This window comes from Harpia harpyja, chromosome 11 (assembly GCF_026419915.1).
Source record: "Harpia harpyja isolate bHarHar1 chromosome 11, bHarHar1 primary haplotype, whole genome shotgun sequence".
NCBI classification, from domain to species: Eukaryota; Metazoa; Chordata; class Aves; order Accipitriformes; family Accipitridae; genus Harpia; species Harpia harpyja.
Genome location: NC_068950.1, coordinates 10,256,914 through 10,271,455, shown reverse-complemented (window position 1 = coordinate 10,271,455; position 14,542 = coordinate 10,256,914). Strand labels below are relative to the sequence as shown.

Below are 14,542 nucleotides of genomic sequence, written 5' to 3'. Positions count from 1 at the left end.
TCCCGGCGGGGGTTCCCCGACCCACCGCCATGGGCCAGGGCGGGCTCCCGGCCCGCTGCCTCCTGCTGCTGCTGCTGGGGGAGTCGGGGGGCCTGGGGAGCCGAGGGCCGCCGCCGCGGGGGGCCTGGGAAGAGGAGCAGGGCCCCGTGGCGGAGGGGGGACCGTGGGGCAGGACGAGGTACGAAGCTGCGAAGCAGCACTTGGGAGCCGTGGGTGCTCTCTCCAAGCAGTATTGGCAGTACCTGGCGTGCAAGGTGTGGCAGGAGGGCTGCGAAGAGGAGGAGGAGTCCGGTGCCAGTCCAGGTAAGCGCTTTCCTCCTTTCTCTCCCTCTCCCGTGCCCCCGAAACAGCAACGGGTCCAAACACCCTGCTTCCCCCAGCACAGGCGTCCCTGCCCCCAGCTCCTGTGCATGCCAAGGGTTACTGCCCTGGGCATCTCCCTCCTTACTCAGTGTATCCCGGGTTGCCACAAACATCTGTGTCGGTGAGCGGAGCATCCTGGCACCTGCTGTGGCTCTCCGTGCCCACTTGAGCCAGCTGCTGTCCGTTACGTGCTTATTCCCCCTCCCCACAGCCCTAGCTGCCTGGCAGGACGGTGTCAGAGTCCTTGCACCTGGGAGGAGGGCTGACATTAACCAGGCTCAGCTGAGCATCCACACAAAATGCAAAAACGGGACTTGCTGGCACCTCTCTGCTCAGACCGTTGCCTCTTCCAGGCTGGAGCTTGCCTGTGGTGGGCCAGGATTACCTGGAGATCCTCTCTGCCTGGTACTGCAGCTTTGGCAAGTGCTGCAAGACAGGAGACTGCAGGATAGTCAACAATATCACAGGTAGGTGCTGTGCTGTACTTGGGAGACCCCAAGCAGTGCTTGTCTCTGCTGCCTTTCCGTGTTGTCTCTTTTGTTGTTTGTTTGTGGGGTTTTTTTCTTTTTAAGAAAATGTATTTTAGCAAGTGATGCAAGTAAAGGGCAGTTCTGAGCAGGGTGCTGGGTGGGTGGGAGGGCGAGGTGCCGAGCTAAGTCCTGTTTCCCATTATTCATTTGTGGTTCTGAGACTGCAAAAGAGTTTGTTCCTTACCGTACAGCATATCTGCTCCAGTTTGCCACGAGCCCTGCCTTCATGCGGTAGCTCCCAGGCATACGCAGTGGGATCCAGACTGGCCCAGGTCGGGAGGGTACACCAAGACCTGCGTGTAAGTCCTGCGCGGGTGTCATTGCATTCTGCTGGCCCTGAGACTTCTGGTATCCATACCTTCTGCTTGGAGCTCACCGGGGCCTTTGGGCTTCAGTCCTCTCTGCGGTCATCAAATTCCTCCGCTTCCCAAAGGGCAAAAGGAGTCAGTGGAAGATCTGTGTCTTTTTGCGGTCAGTGGCTGATGCAGGCAGGGTACAGGCAGCCTGTCTCATTGATCCTGTGACTTTAATGCCGCTTCAGCCTCCTCTCAGACAGGCAGCCCCATCAGCAGGGCTGTGTGGGCTTAGTGCCTTACCACATTTTCTCCTCTTATTTCCCTTGCAAGCTGGGCTTGCAAGTTAAAGCTGAGCTCTTGCTCTCTTTCCTGCAGGGCTAGAAGCAGACCTCAATGGGCAGCTCCATGGGCAGCACTTGGCCAAAGAAGTCGTCATCCGGGCAGTGCAAGGGTTCCTGCAGAGCCCACAGCCAGAGAAGGCTCTCGTCCTCTCCTTCCACGGCTGGTCCGGCACAGGCAAGAACTTTGTGGCTCGGATGGTGGCCAGTCACCTGTACCGGGATGGGCTGAAGAGCGAGTGTGTCAGGGTGTTCATCTCGCTCTTCCACTTCCCCCATCACAAGTACGTGGACTCATACAAGGTGAGAACCGACAACACGGTGTTGCCATGGTCCAGTGTACTGGGTCTGGCTGGGATGGATTTCATTTTCTTCACAGCAGCCCATATGGTGCTGTGTTTTGGATTTGTGAGTAAAATAGTGTTGATAACACAACGGTGTTTTGGCTACTGCTGAGCAGTGCTTGCACAGCCTCAAGGCTCTCTCCTTCTCCCACTCTGCCCCCGCAATCAGTAGGTTGGGGGTGCGCAAGAAGTTGGGAGGGGGGACACCAAACAGCTGGCCCCAACTGACCAAAGGGATATTCCATGCTATTTACCGTTGTGCTCAGCAATAAAAACTGAGGGGAGGGGGTTTGGGGCTAGGAAGCCATTGCTCCGGGACTGGCTGGGCATCAGTCTATTTGTGGTAGGTGTGAGTGGTTGCCTTTGCATCACTTGCTTTGATTTTCTTTCTTTTTCCTCCTTCCTTCACTTATTAAACTACCTTTATCTTGACTCACTCATTTCCTTGCTTTTGCTCTTCCTGTTCTCTACCCTGTCCCGCTGGGTGGACCAAGCAAGCGGCTGTGTGGTCCTTAACTGCCAGCCAGGGTTAACCCCCAGCATCCAGGCTCAGCCCCTGCACAATGATCTGGTGGCAGTGACTGCTGCTGGGCTTCTCACACTCCTCGCTGCTGCTCTGCAGGCTCAGCTGAAGAAGCAGATAAGCGAGACTGTGCAGCTGTGTAAGCAGTCCCTGTTCATCTTCGATGAAGCAGAGAAACTTCATTTCAGCCTCCTGGATGCCATCAAGCCCTTCATGGCTCACCATAACAACGAGGGCCAGGTGGATCACCGGAAATCCATCTTCCTCTTCCTCAGGTGATTTCTGGGCCCCCAAAGGGATGGGGAGGAACAAAGTGATGGAATCTATCCCGAGGTGTGTGATATGAGATGCTCAGGCTGCGGGGGGGGCGGGAAGAGATGTCCAACTCCTCCAAGAGGTGGTTGCCTCCATGGTCAGTTTTGCTTATTGATGCTGGGCATCCTCCCTGGGTACGGGGCATTTGCAGGAGGAGCTGAGGTCCAGCTTAGCTGGGACACCTGGGCCAGTGTCTAGGCTTTGAGACAAGGAACCACTGGGAGTCGGAGCTAGTGTGGTATCACCCTGCACAGCTGAGCCAGGAGATCCCGTACTCCAGGGAGCAAAGCTAGGGCTGCAGGTCTTGGTGGGAAGTTCTTGTGCAACGTGGCACTGTTAGTTGGGAGTGGGAGGTGGGGAGTTCCCACTGCCTGGCCGTGGCTGCAGGCTGAGGTGCCATTGGTCTGCTGTGCTGTGAGGGCTGGTCCTGGCATCGCCTCATCCTGTGGTTTAGTCGGTTCTTTTCCCATCCGAAGGGAGAAAGGACTTTGGCATGTGCACACCCCAGTGCTGTTGCTGACCCAAGCCTAGGTGGGATGCATCTGGAGGGAGAAGTAGGACATCTTAAAACTGAGATGTGAGGTAGGCACATGCCTGAAGTAGCCAGTGAGAAATGCCAAGGAGAGACAAGCACCTTGGCCCCCTTCAATTTAGGAGTTACAACCTTCAGCTTGGCTCTGGCAAGAGGTGTTCCGACAGGCTGGAGGCAGGCAGAGATTTGTTCTCCATCTCCCACCATCCAGGCGAGTGTTCTAATCTCCCAGCTTGGGGGTTCCCTAGGGAAGTTTCTTTGCCTCTGTATGCACCTGTATATGTGCCCAGTGCTTGCAGAGCTGACCACATTTCAGTCCTACCTGCGTGGACCTCTGGCAGGAGCTGTGGTGGAGGGGGCAGATTCTCCCTTATTGCTCGGGGCAGGGTGGATGTGCTGCTGGCTGCACTGAGCTGACCTGACCTTGTGTCCTACCTGGCAAGCCATGCAGGATGACATGTTAGCCCCTTCGTGCTACCAAGCAGAGGGGAGCAGGGTGCCTTAAACTGCGGCAGTGTGTAATCCTGGGGGGGTTTCGTCATACCTGCTGGCAGTGTGAGACAGACCTGTTGTAGGAGGGCTGGCTCTGCCCCAGGGCTCCTTTGGACACTGGCCTGGTCCTGCAGTTTTGGCCAGGTTCGGGGAATGGGGTGTCCCCAGTCAGAAGGGACTGTTTCTCCTGCGGTCTGGGTGGGAGCAAGACCGATACAAGCTGTTGCCCTGCCTAAGAAGGTGGGGGGGGGGGAGGTGGGTGGGAAGGGGAACAGTGGTGGCTTTTTAATTTTGCTTTCCCTCCATTTGGGGAATGGGTCCAGAGCCTCTGACACAAGAGGAAAGATGGGTGCAAGATTGGTGTCTCCCAGTGCCTCTCTGCCTCCCACCTACACAAGCTCTGCAGCCAGCTGGTTCCCAGTATGGCCAGCTCACTGGTGGCAGGGCACTTGGGGCTGGGGGCTGTTGTCTGAGGCTGTTGCAAACCTCTCACCAGCACTGGGGGGCTGCCTGGCCTTGAACTGCTTTCTGAGGGGCTGCCCTGGGAGCCTTAGTGACTGCCAGGACCCATGTCCCCCACCGCAGAGCTGTCCCCACAGTGGGTGTCCAGAGGAGTCCTCACGTGGTAACTGCACTGCTTTGTCCCTCGGGCAGGGGATGCTTTGCCAAGTCCTGGGCTGCCATTTGAATCCCTGCCCTGGGACCTTTACTTCTAGTGGGACTCCTGCCATGTGCTCTGCCCTCTCACTTGGACTTTCAGTGGTGGCTTCTGGGAGTTTGGTGTGGAGCCAAGTGTCACCTGCAAGGTCGATGGCATCCCAGCCAGGACAGGGGACTGATGGAGATGGAGGATTCTGCTGGCTCCTGGTCCCACTCTGGGAGAGAAAGGAGTTGCCCCAGGGTCTGAGCTGGCAAGATGGAAGATAGCTGTAAAGATGCTTATAGAAAGGGGCTCTTTGGGACGAAAGCTGGTTCCTCTATCTGCAAATATTTCAGATGCTGATCCTACACAGCAAATCCTTCATTGCTAACAGAGTTCCTGAGGCCTGTCTGGAGGGGAGGTTGCTGGCAACTCTCAGCAGTTCATCTCTGGGGACACGGTTGAATGACTTCTCTTCCGTGTCCACAGCAATCTCGGTGGCAACACCATCAATGAGGTAGCCCTGGACTTCTGGCGAGCTGGCCGGGTGCGGGAGGAGATCTCCATGGAGTTCCTGGAGCAGCGGCTGCGGCTAGAGCTGCAGGAGCCTGAAGGTAAGAGCCGGGCTCGCTTGCAGGATGCTGTATGCTGTATAAGCCACGTATGGCTGTATAAGCCAAGACAGCCCCCTCGGAGAGATAAGCCTTGCCTCACAGAGGGATGACAGCTCTCAGGTGGAGCTTCTGAAGTTTTTGTCACCTTGCATTTTGCTACAGAGAATGGTTATGCCCGCAGCCACCTCCTTGAAGAGAACCTCATTGATTTCTTCGTGCCGTTCCTGCCCCTGGAGTACCACCATGTGAAGCTCTGTGCACGGGACGCTTTCCTGGCCCGTGGACTTCCGTACACCGAGGCAGCCCTTGATGAGGTGGCTGGGATGATGGTGTTTGTCCCCACGGAAGAGAAGCTTTTCTCTGCACAGGGCTGCAAATCTGTATCCCAGCGCATCAATTACTTCCTTCCCTGAACACCAGATGGGACTACACCACTGGTGAAGGTGGTTCTGCACACTAGGAGCTGCTCTCCTTGCACAAGGTCAGGCAAACAGATTACCCAGCCATGCACTTGCACAGAGACAGAAACTTAACCCCTTGTTACTCCGAGGGCTGTTTGCAGGGAAGGAGGCACACCCTCACTCCTGGGACACGGGGACAGCCTGTGCTTGGCTGCATTTTGAAGTCTGTCCAGTGTTTTTTAAGTCCCTTCTTTTAGCAGGTAGTAGCCTGCAGTAGTGATTTGTTTATGCTGGCAGGTGCTTTGTTTGACGTGAGCAGGGATGTCCAAGTCCTTGGTTTGTTAGTGTGTGATGAAGGCCTTGGACAGACTGGTCCTGTTGAGACAGTCCAGCAGAAGCCACGTCTTCATCCCTGTCCCCCATTTTCTCTGTCACTTTAGAAGATTGCACAGAACTGTTTTGCTGGAGCTGAGTTTTTTTTTCTCTATTGCTCTCCTGCACTCACAAGGCGTCTGCTGCTCAGGGACGCGCATGCCGGGATCACAGTTTGTGCAGTGAGGCCCTTCCGTAGAGAAAACGACTGAATAATCTCCTCTGGAGATGTCAAATCCATAGCCTCTCGCTTTGGAGTGTCCCTCTCTCGTTGGGAGTCTTTCGTTGTATGGAAGCAGCTTCAGGGATGAGGTGAACTTCTGCTGAAATTTTTCTAAGCAGTTTGGTGAAGAGCCTGTTTGCTTCACTGCAAAATGAAAAAGGGGAGACTAACTCCCTTTTCAAGGGTAAAGGGCGGTTGAGGAGCATGGTGGCTGAAGGAACAGGCTGCAATTGAATTCGGGTTTTCAGGGATGCAGTAAGCTTGTGTTTGTGGGTTTGTTTTTTTTTTTTCTTTTCAGTATGTTGCACGCTGTGGTTTTTTGGCTGGTATCAGCATTACTACACTAAGGGGCTGTTTGCTGTCTGGGTACTTGCCAGGTGATAAGTATGTTACAGCAGGACCAAAAAATTTCAACAGTGTTACGGGAGAATCACTTTGACCTCTAGGTCAAAACTCCCCTCCAACACAGCTGGGCTGGGGCGATGAGGTGAAACAGCACATGCCAAGGACAAGGCTTAGCTCCCTGGACACCTCATGTGCAGACCTTTGATCTATTTTAAGCTTTGAACCTTGTTGCGGTGCCAGTGATGAGCAGCATGACCTCTGGGAAAAGATTGACCAGACATGCTTACTAGTCCTGCAGACTTTTGAGTTTGTGTTTCCCTCTGGGCATGCTGGCTCTGTTATCTAACGAGGCTTCATAGTCCAAGGCAGGAAGGCAAGCTAGCTGCTTTCTTACTGCTCAACTGATGCAACGTTAAACTTACCTGTTGTCTCCAGATTGGACCTTAAGGCCTGTGCCAGCATGCACTGTTACGAGGTGTTTCTGAGGCTTGGTTAATCTCTTAATCGCAAGTGTCAAGCCTAAAGCTTCAGCCTGGGACATGTCACAGGGAGATGCTCCTGGGGAAGTCAGCTGGGGAAGGGAGGATGCAGCCCCACAGGACTCAACTCAGGTTGTGTTTTATAACCTGGGCAGAAAGTTAAGTTGTTAGTTAGTTGAAGGTTAGTTGCTTAGAAGATTGTATAAGCCAGGATAAGGTATGATTTTTTTTTTTAAATAGAAAAGAATCTTCAGCTGTCCAGGTTAGAATGATGCTGCTTGGAGTGGAAGGGAGTCCCTTTGTCAGCCATTTCACCAGTGCGGGGCTGGTATGAAGTTGGCATGTTAAGCTGTTCTTACTCTGTTACTGATTAAGGAGATGATGGTGTTACTAATGAGGGCAACTGTAAAACTGATGATGCAAGACCATGCGCTCTGCCAGATCACATGCGTATGTTTCAGAATTAAGTGAGCATTTGATTATGCAACCCCACTCCCTCTGACCACTCCATGGCAACATTAAGTTTGATTTTAAAGGCATAAATAAAGATACTGCTTTTTCTTTGCAATCTGGCAGAATTAAATTATTTCTTTTTTTAACAGGTTTATAATAATCTTTTCTACCCAAAATAACAAACTTCAGGTTAGTACTGAGCAGCTTCAAATATTCCTTAAGAAAAAAAAAAAAGAAGCATATATTCAAGTGTTTTTTGCCAATAAAATATTGCAACCTTTATTTAAAACAAAATGCAAATTGGCAAAACTTTGTGGAACGACAGGCAAAGAGGCCCTTCAAAGGGCCTTATTTACATCAAGTTTAACACTGTTCGCAGTTCACAGTCAGACGATAGTGAGAGAATTAAATTAGAAAAACAACCAAAATATATTACAATAACAATTAAAAACAGAAACAGTTGACAACACTGGTAGAGTGATTGGTGATTAACGTGTTTCATTTTAATCCATTCCTGCCCTCAATGAGTTCACTACTGATACAAACAGCGTGCCGAGCTGATTGGGCTTTATCTCCTGTGTGCAACAGACACATTTGGAAGAATGACCTCCTTTGGTACAGACATTTCTTATCATGTAGGTATTATAAAGAACTCACGTGTCCCATAACATCTTATTTCCTACCACCAGGGACCAGGCTGAAGGTTTTGTTCTGCGCTACAGGCAACTGGAGTGCACCCCCAGTGCCCATCCGTGCTAGATGATGCCACTGGCATTGAAGTGGGAGGTTTCTGAGCATGCCATAGTCACTACCCTTCGGTTTTCCTGCCAGCTACTGATGAGCAGCAGGGCTGGGTTGAGTGTTTTAAAGATAAAACAGCAGCCTGTTATGTTTGCAAAAAAGATCTGGATTCATTACTGCTTGTCACAGCTGCTGATGCCCAAGAGGACTGACAAGCAAAAAGCGAAGCGCCTCAGCTGCTGGGGAAGCCTGCCTTAGGTAAGCGGTACAGACATCAGGGTCTGGATTTCTCTACTCTCTGACTCTGCAGCGTAAACCATCCTACCTGCTCACACACCTGCTGCCTCTTAGGGTGGGACTGCTCTGTTAATGCAGCAGTTTTGGTGCAGCTATTGCCCCACACTGTGGGGTTTAGTTCCTGCTGCCTGCAGAGAGCGGTGTGCCATAAAACTCTTGCATAAGCACACCTGACGAGATGTCAACATGCATGTGTTTGTGTCTTGCTGACACAAGGCCAGTGGTGCTCAGGAGAAGTGTTCTGTGTGAGGAGGATGGGAATGCACAGCCCCCCCCCTTCCCCACTGCGTTCTGCTGCTCTGCATCAGCAACACCACTCCATTCAATTCCACTTTCCCAGCGGCTAAATTTGATGCAGTCCCAAGACCCAGACTCTTAATTCAGCTTCACCCCTGTCCACACTAATGATGAATATGATTAAATCGAAGTGCTGCCAGTCAGACAGCTGAGTGCACCACATCTGGGGTTAAAAAGAGTGTACAGTGCAGGAAGAAAAGAGAATTGCACCTGTGAGTCGGCTAATTCCCCACAGTAGCTAGGAAGAGAAAGTGCCCCACATCAACTCACTCATGTGAGCACATGCTTTGTGCTTGGCATTACCAGGCCCTACGTGATCCCATCCCCTGTTGCACAGATGACTACTTCAAATTTTAGCCCATACTAGTGCGAGAGCCCAGCTGCAATTGCATCCTTACCCCACAAGGCCTTCTGACAGGGGTGAGGAAAGGAAACACAACAGGAGTTTATGCCTTGTCCCCTACCCTAAACAGTGGAGCAAGAAGTGCTCTTCACTGGGACAAATAATGGGGCTCCACCATCCTTACGTTACTTTGAACATACTGTGCAAGGCTAAAAGCAGAGAAGCTGCTACAGTAAAGACCTTTAAGGCTGAACAGAAAGCCAAACCTTAGCAAAAGGGAGAAGGAACAGTAACAATTTTAGGAGAGTGGCTGTGGAAGGAACACCAACTGAATGGTGATTTACAGCAGAACCAGCTTTCCCAGATATCATCCTGTTACTGTCCTGCCAGAGGGAAGGGCAGAATTCCAGTTTGGGAATAAAACACTGTTGGGCAGCAGAAGCAGCAGCAATTCTGCAGCCTCCTATTTAGGGGAAAAAAACAACCACCCTAGTGTCAAGCCAGCACTACCTCTGTCACCTTCTTCCAACCTGATGTAAAATAACAGATGAGAGCAGAGAAAACACTCTCCGTAGGAGTGATGACAGGCAAATCCCCAAATTGCACTGTTCTGTGTTTTTCCACCACAGGAGGGATCAGAACTGAATGGGCTTCTCTGTTGCCCATGGAGGTTGTGGAGTCTCCATCCTTGGAGATACTCAAAAGCCATCTGGACATGGTCCTGGGCAGGCAGCTCTAGATGGCCCTGCTTGAGCAGGGGAGTTGGACCAGATGACCTCCAGAAGTCCCTGGTTCCTCCAGAGGAACCAGTCCTTGATTGGGGCAGAAAGGGCTGAAAGAGGGGAGTTTTAGTAGTTAGAAAGTCCAGGAATTGTTTGCTATTCTATCACTTTTGGTGGAGCTTTTCTGAAAGACTGGCATTCAGGGAAAAAAGGCTTCTTTCTTTCAAAACACTCTTCAGAACTGGACTAACAAACAGCCTTAAAATTTCCTGTTTAAAATACCCTTCCCCTAAGAATCACTTCAGTTTCAGTCTGTTTGTCCTAGGCTGAGGCGTAGTACAATGATGAAACCACGCGATTGTCTGCCAGGGCAAATGACCTGCCCTTCTGCCCCAAAGAAAGCTCCCATACCTTTTAAATCCTTTTGATTGTTTGAAAGGCCATGTGAAGCAATACCACAAGCCTTCCCTTTGCAGGTCACCTTTTCCAAAGGCAGTTAGTTTGGTGTGCAGCAACACACACCTTCAATAAAGACGACTGAAAGAGATAAGGTAAACCACAAAAGCCCTCAGTAAAGTCTACAAGATAACAGTTTGGTACTCTGCCTTACGGCTGAGCGTTGCTGTGAAAGAGTCCCGGCAGAGCCTCCTGCTGACCTGAGGGCTGCAGGAGAGCCTGGGCAAGCTGAAGATCCTACTGCAGAGCTAGACAGCAGTACTACTAAGTCAGGATGAGTAACCCGTGCTGTACTTTCATTTGTCCCCACTTACTTAGGTACCAGCTCACTGGAGTAAAACCGACTTGTAGGAATAATTAATTCACTTTAATGCCTGTCAGCTGGCATGGAGGGGTTGCTTTGGTTTTTTCTCCCCACCCCCCCATTTCACTTGGACAGTGAAGCTCACATGGTCCATTTTACCTCACATACTGCTCCACTGGTGTGCATTCATGCATCATGACACAACTTTGTTTACCACAGACCAGTAATAAAATGAGGATTCTCAGACGCCAGCCCATTTCTAAAGACATTTCAGGCTCCTGTCTCACTATGCTCCATGGAAAAAACAGGAACACTCACTGAGACAGCCCAGCCTACTTCCAAGCACCAAGAGGGCAATGCTGCTAGACAGCAATGGTAGTGCCCATCTTCTAAATTCTCACCTGTGTCCCAGCTCAACTCTAAATGCTCAAACTAAAAGCAGCACAGTCACACTTTAAAAACAAGAAGTTAAAAAAGCATTTTAGCCAAAAATAAAAGATTTAAGGTGCAAAGCAAGCGAGATCCTCTATCATCACCAATAGTGTGAAGTGAGCAGCAGCATGCAGAGTAACGTGTATTTGGAGCCAGGTATTGGGCCTGTTTTCTTCCTCTCGCAAATCAACTGTTAGTTGAGGTCTTCCTACTTGCCAGTACATTTACATCTCCGGGATTGTGCGTATACACAGAAGACCGGCTTTTTGAGGCCACAACAGTCTACAAACAGCACTAGGACCAAGGAAGACAACTTCAACCACACAACTGGTTTCATTCTGGGATTGTCAGTAAGCATCAGACACCAGAGACCATAACCCAGTGGGAGCTCTCTGTTTGTTTGTTGTCACGTCTCAGGCAGAGGAGTGCACAGTTTATGTGTATGTTCCCTACGCCCCAGCATGAGATTCTGGTCTAGCCTTTAAAATACAAGAATAAATAAAAAAAGATGGCTGTGGTTCCCCTGTGTGCTGACGTACCTAGTCGTCTTCATATGCAGGAAAGCCGAAAGCCTGAGAGACCGCTAAGTACTAGAGCAAATCCCAGGAAGCCGTCAGTGTGAAGTGTTAGTGTTACACCAAGAGCAGGGACAGGTCCAGGGAATCCTGCAGCAGTGAGTGTGCAGGCCAGGCTGTACTTTCTGGCTCTCCAGCTGGCCCTGCAGCACTATGACTGCTAAAGGAATGTGGAGAACAGCCAGGGGTGGCGGAGGCTCTGCCTTACCTACCATGGGTCCTCAAGGTGATGAAACCAAATTGGGGAATCAACCTGGTAACAATTTAAAAACAATCTAGAGCTTAATAAAAACCCCCCCAAAACAACAAACCACTCACCCACCCCAACAACAACACTGGCAAGTTGTGCAAGAGCCCCAAACTACTCACAAATGACCATCAAGCAGCACCTGTGCTAGACCACTAGAAATAGGTATCAACTGAGTGAAGGCTGTGTGGTAGGGAAGGGGTATTCCAGTGGTAAGTCTGCCCAGCATCCCTGACACTTCTGATACAACAAAGATGAGAACATGTGGTGGATGAGGTGGACAGGAGGGAAAAGGGATAGTTTCATATATTAACTAATTTTGCAGTTCTCATTACAGCAGCAACAGCACTGTGGAAGTAAGCCATCTGGGCTAGTGCATCCACCTCCAGCAGCTCTGAATACTGTCAGTGCATTAGACCTTCCCCCAACCGCACGCAACCTCCCCCTTCAGAGCTACTCCAGCACAGACTGCTCGGCACTTGGTACCAACGGAGCCCCAGTGTCTTTCCTCTGCCTTGTCAGGAGGCCAAAGCATGTGTTAGTGCAGACAGGGGAGGATCTGTACAGCCGAGTGGCCGGCAGCCACTCCAGTACACCAGCTATCACACATCAAACCATCCTTCCCAGAGCGAGAACCTGCCATCGATTCTCCTGCCATCGATTCTCCTGCCTCTCCAAGGGAGGAGCAAGGAACTTCCCTTGCTATACCAAGCAGATCAGCCTGACTAGGTAGGGACAAATACTTGATGTTCTGCCCCTTACAGCTTTACTCTACCCTCTCCATCCCCATTTTTTGAGATGAACCTGTAAACGTGAGAACTCAGTGATCTGAGGTACTTCACATACTCAAGTATCAGTCTTTCCTTTTGAAAGCATCAGTACAGAAAAAAAGTCATTTCCCCCCTCCCCGTGTGTATTTCTCTTACCCAGATTGACAGTAGCTACCTTTGCACCACATCGCTGATTTCTTGAACACATGACAATAAGTTATTAAGGACGGGGTTTGCCCCAGGGACGCTAGCAGCTGTTGAGGACACCTGCAGCTCCTGCAGGCTGAGTTCCAGTTTGCTCACCGCTTCCCGGAAGGCAAATTTGTTGCGTGTATGTGGGATGCAGTCCACATAGCCTGAGCAGTAATCCAACAACTGGTGCCCTGTGTCCACCAGCTGGCTGTTTGGTGTCGGCTCGGCGATGGCACTGGAGAGAAGATCCGCGCACTCCAGCAGTGCTTCCTTGCTGATTTTGTCTGCGGAGATTTTCTCAGCTGCCTGTTTGGTCTTTCTTAGTGCTACTTTTGCGCCAGCCGTGCCATTGGCCATTTTCACTGGGGAGGTGGAAGACGATGACAGAGGCACTTGAGGTGGAGGCATCACGGGCCTCCCAGATTTTCCACCAACAGGTGCTGCTGCTGCTGCTGCTGCCTTCTTACTCCCTTCGCTTGATTCCAGTCCATGCTGCGCTCCCGCCACATTGCTCAGCTCTTCTGCTGCATCTGAGCAGGCAGCTGGCTGTAGGAGCCTCATCACTGGTGGTGGAGGTGGAGCACACTTTGGTTTTACCCGTCTGGGCCGGTCCCTGTCGCCGGAAGAAGTGACCTGATGCTCAGATAAGAGCTTAAATTTATTACCCTGAGAGTCTGTGCCAATGAGCTGCACATCTGCTGGAGTGTGTTTTAGAGTGGGTGAGATTAGGACTGGCACTTTGTGGTTATGAGTGGTTGGAAGTATTGCTGCAGCTTTTACTGGAGATGACCACCCTGGTCTCTCGCCATCCTCAAGGACCCCTTGCCGTGGGCCACTGTTTTTTTCTTTGCTCTTAGGAGCTGCTGCTAGCCCTGGACCCTCCTTTTCTTCTGATCCGGAGGGGGTTCGGAAAGGGAGTGCTGTGGCACCCCTCGGCAAGAGTTTTGCTTTTGGTCTCTCTCTGGTCAAAGCAGGGCCTTCTTCAAACCTTTTGGGAAGCAGGTCATTGGCCCTCCCCGTGCTCTCATCGGGCTGAGAGGAGGTGGACACTGTCCGTTCCAGCTGGATTTTTGATCTCTGGGAATTTCTGGGAAGGGTCATTGCCATCCTATCCTGCTCTGGAAGCCCTGAGGACATGGAAGATGTAGAGTTTGACCTTGGAAAAGGCTTTGAAGCTTCTTCATTGCCAGTGGGTTTTCCTGCTCGTAAACCCAGTGTCTTTTTAATCAAGCGTGGTGTAAAGAAACCAGTGATGCCTGACCACCCACCACCAGTGCTTACACCCCCACCGCTGCTGGTACCAGTGCCATCATCGTTGTAGAAGGTCCTCTGCACAAAGCCCCCGCCATAGCACTTGGGTGGCGCCAGGTTTGCGTCCTGCTGCGTGGGAGCAAAAGAGAACCCATCCGCATGCTGCAAGGAAGCAACAGATGAAAAGTTACCCGTCAGCTCGTATTTCTTATGGGGCTGATTCTCCATCTCCCGGAAGGAACTGCTGCGCTTGGGAGGTGTGGGAGCATTCCTCTTCTTCATAAAGGAGCTGAAGAAGCCACCTTTTCTGTCCCTGGTGAAAGTGGTCTCTTTGGCATCCTCCAACAGGCTGCTAGGTGACTTGTCCCTCTGCTTGCGAGGCAGTGCGGGAGACCCACTTGTTGACTGTGTGCTTCTGATAAAACCTAGACAGAAGAAAGAAGTGTGAATCTGCAAAATCATTTTCCATTTCCACCTCCCTATCCTGTAGTGGGCTTTATGGGCCTGGTGTACTTAGCTGCCCAGGTTCTGCAGAGAGAGATTGAGAGAGGAAGTTAGCACTTCTACTTTTGTGTGAGGCTGGTATGATTTTTTTTTTTTTTAAACTTTTTTCCCACTTCTGCACACGTGACTTGTCTGTTGTCTATACTGAGGA

The 14,542-nt window shown here is 51.1% G+C and overlaps 2 protein-coding genes across 2 annotated transcripts in view; one reads left to right on the top strand and one right to left on the bottom strand.

Moving 5' to 3' along the window:
• The first annotated feature begins 29 nt into the window (after positions 1 to 29).
• Positions 30 to 7,375, top strand: TOR3A (torsin family 3 member A). Its single transcript, XM_052801044.1, has 6 exons — positions 30 to 303; positions 717 to 830; positions 1,565 to 1,830; positions 2,494 to 2,669; positions 4,863 to 4,987; positions 5,150 to 7,375. Exons 1-6 carry the CDS (start codon positions 30 to 32, stop codon positions 5,398 to 5,400), a joined length of 1,206 nt encoding a protein of 401 aa, XP_052657004.1. The 3' UTR covers positions 5,401 to 7,375.
• Positions 7,376 to 7,510: 135 nt separating this feature from the next.
• Positions 7,511 to 14,542, bottom strand: part of ABL2 (ABL proto-oncogene 2, non-receptor tyrosine kinase) — a 50,041-nt gene continuing 43,009 nt past the window's right edge. The window contains exon 11 of the mRNA XM_052801043.1: positions 7,511 to 14,312. Coding sequence (XP_052657003.1) covers positions 12,616 to 14,312 — 1,697 coding nt within the window. The 3' untranslated portion in view covers positions 7,511 to 12,615. The remainder of the gene's footprint in view (positions 14,313 to 14,542) is intronic.

What these genes read in the sequence shown, in the direction of transcription:
- TOR3A (XM_052801044.1), top strand. Translation starts at nt 30, where the DNA reads ATGGGCCAGGGCGGGCTCCCGGCCCGCTGCCTCCTGCTGCTGCTGCTG. An exon ending in GATAGTCAACAATATCACAG is followed by an intron (nt 831 to 1,564) that starts GTAGGTGCTGTG and finishes TCTTTCCTGCAG; the next exon opens with GGCTAGAAGCAGACCTCAAT. An exon ending in AGTACGTGGACTCATACAAG is followed by an intron (nt 1,831 to 2,493) that starts GTGAGAACCGAC and finishes GCTGCTCTGCAG; the next exon opens with GCTCAGCTGAAGAAGCAGAT.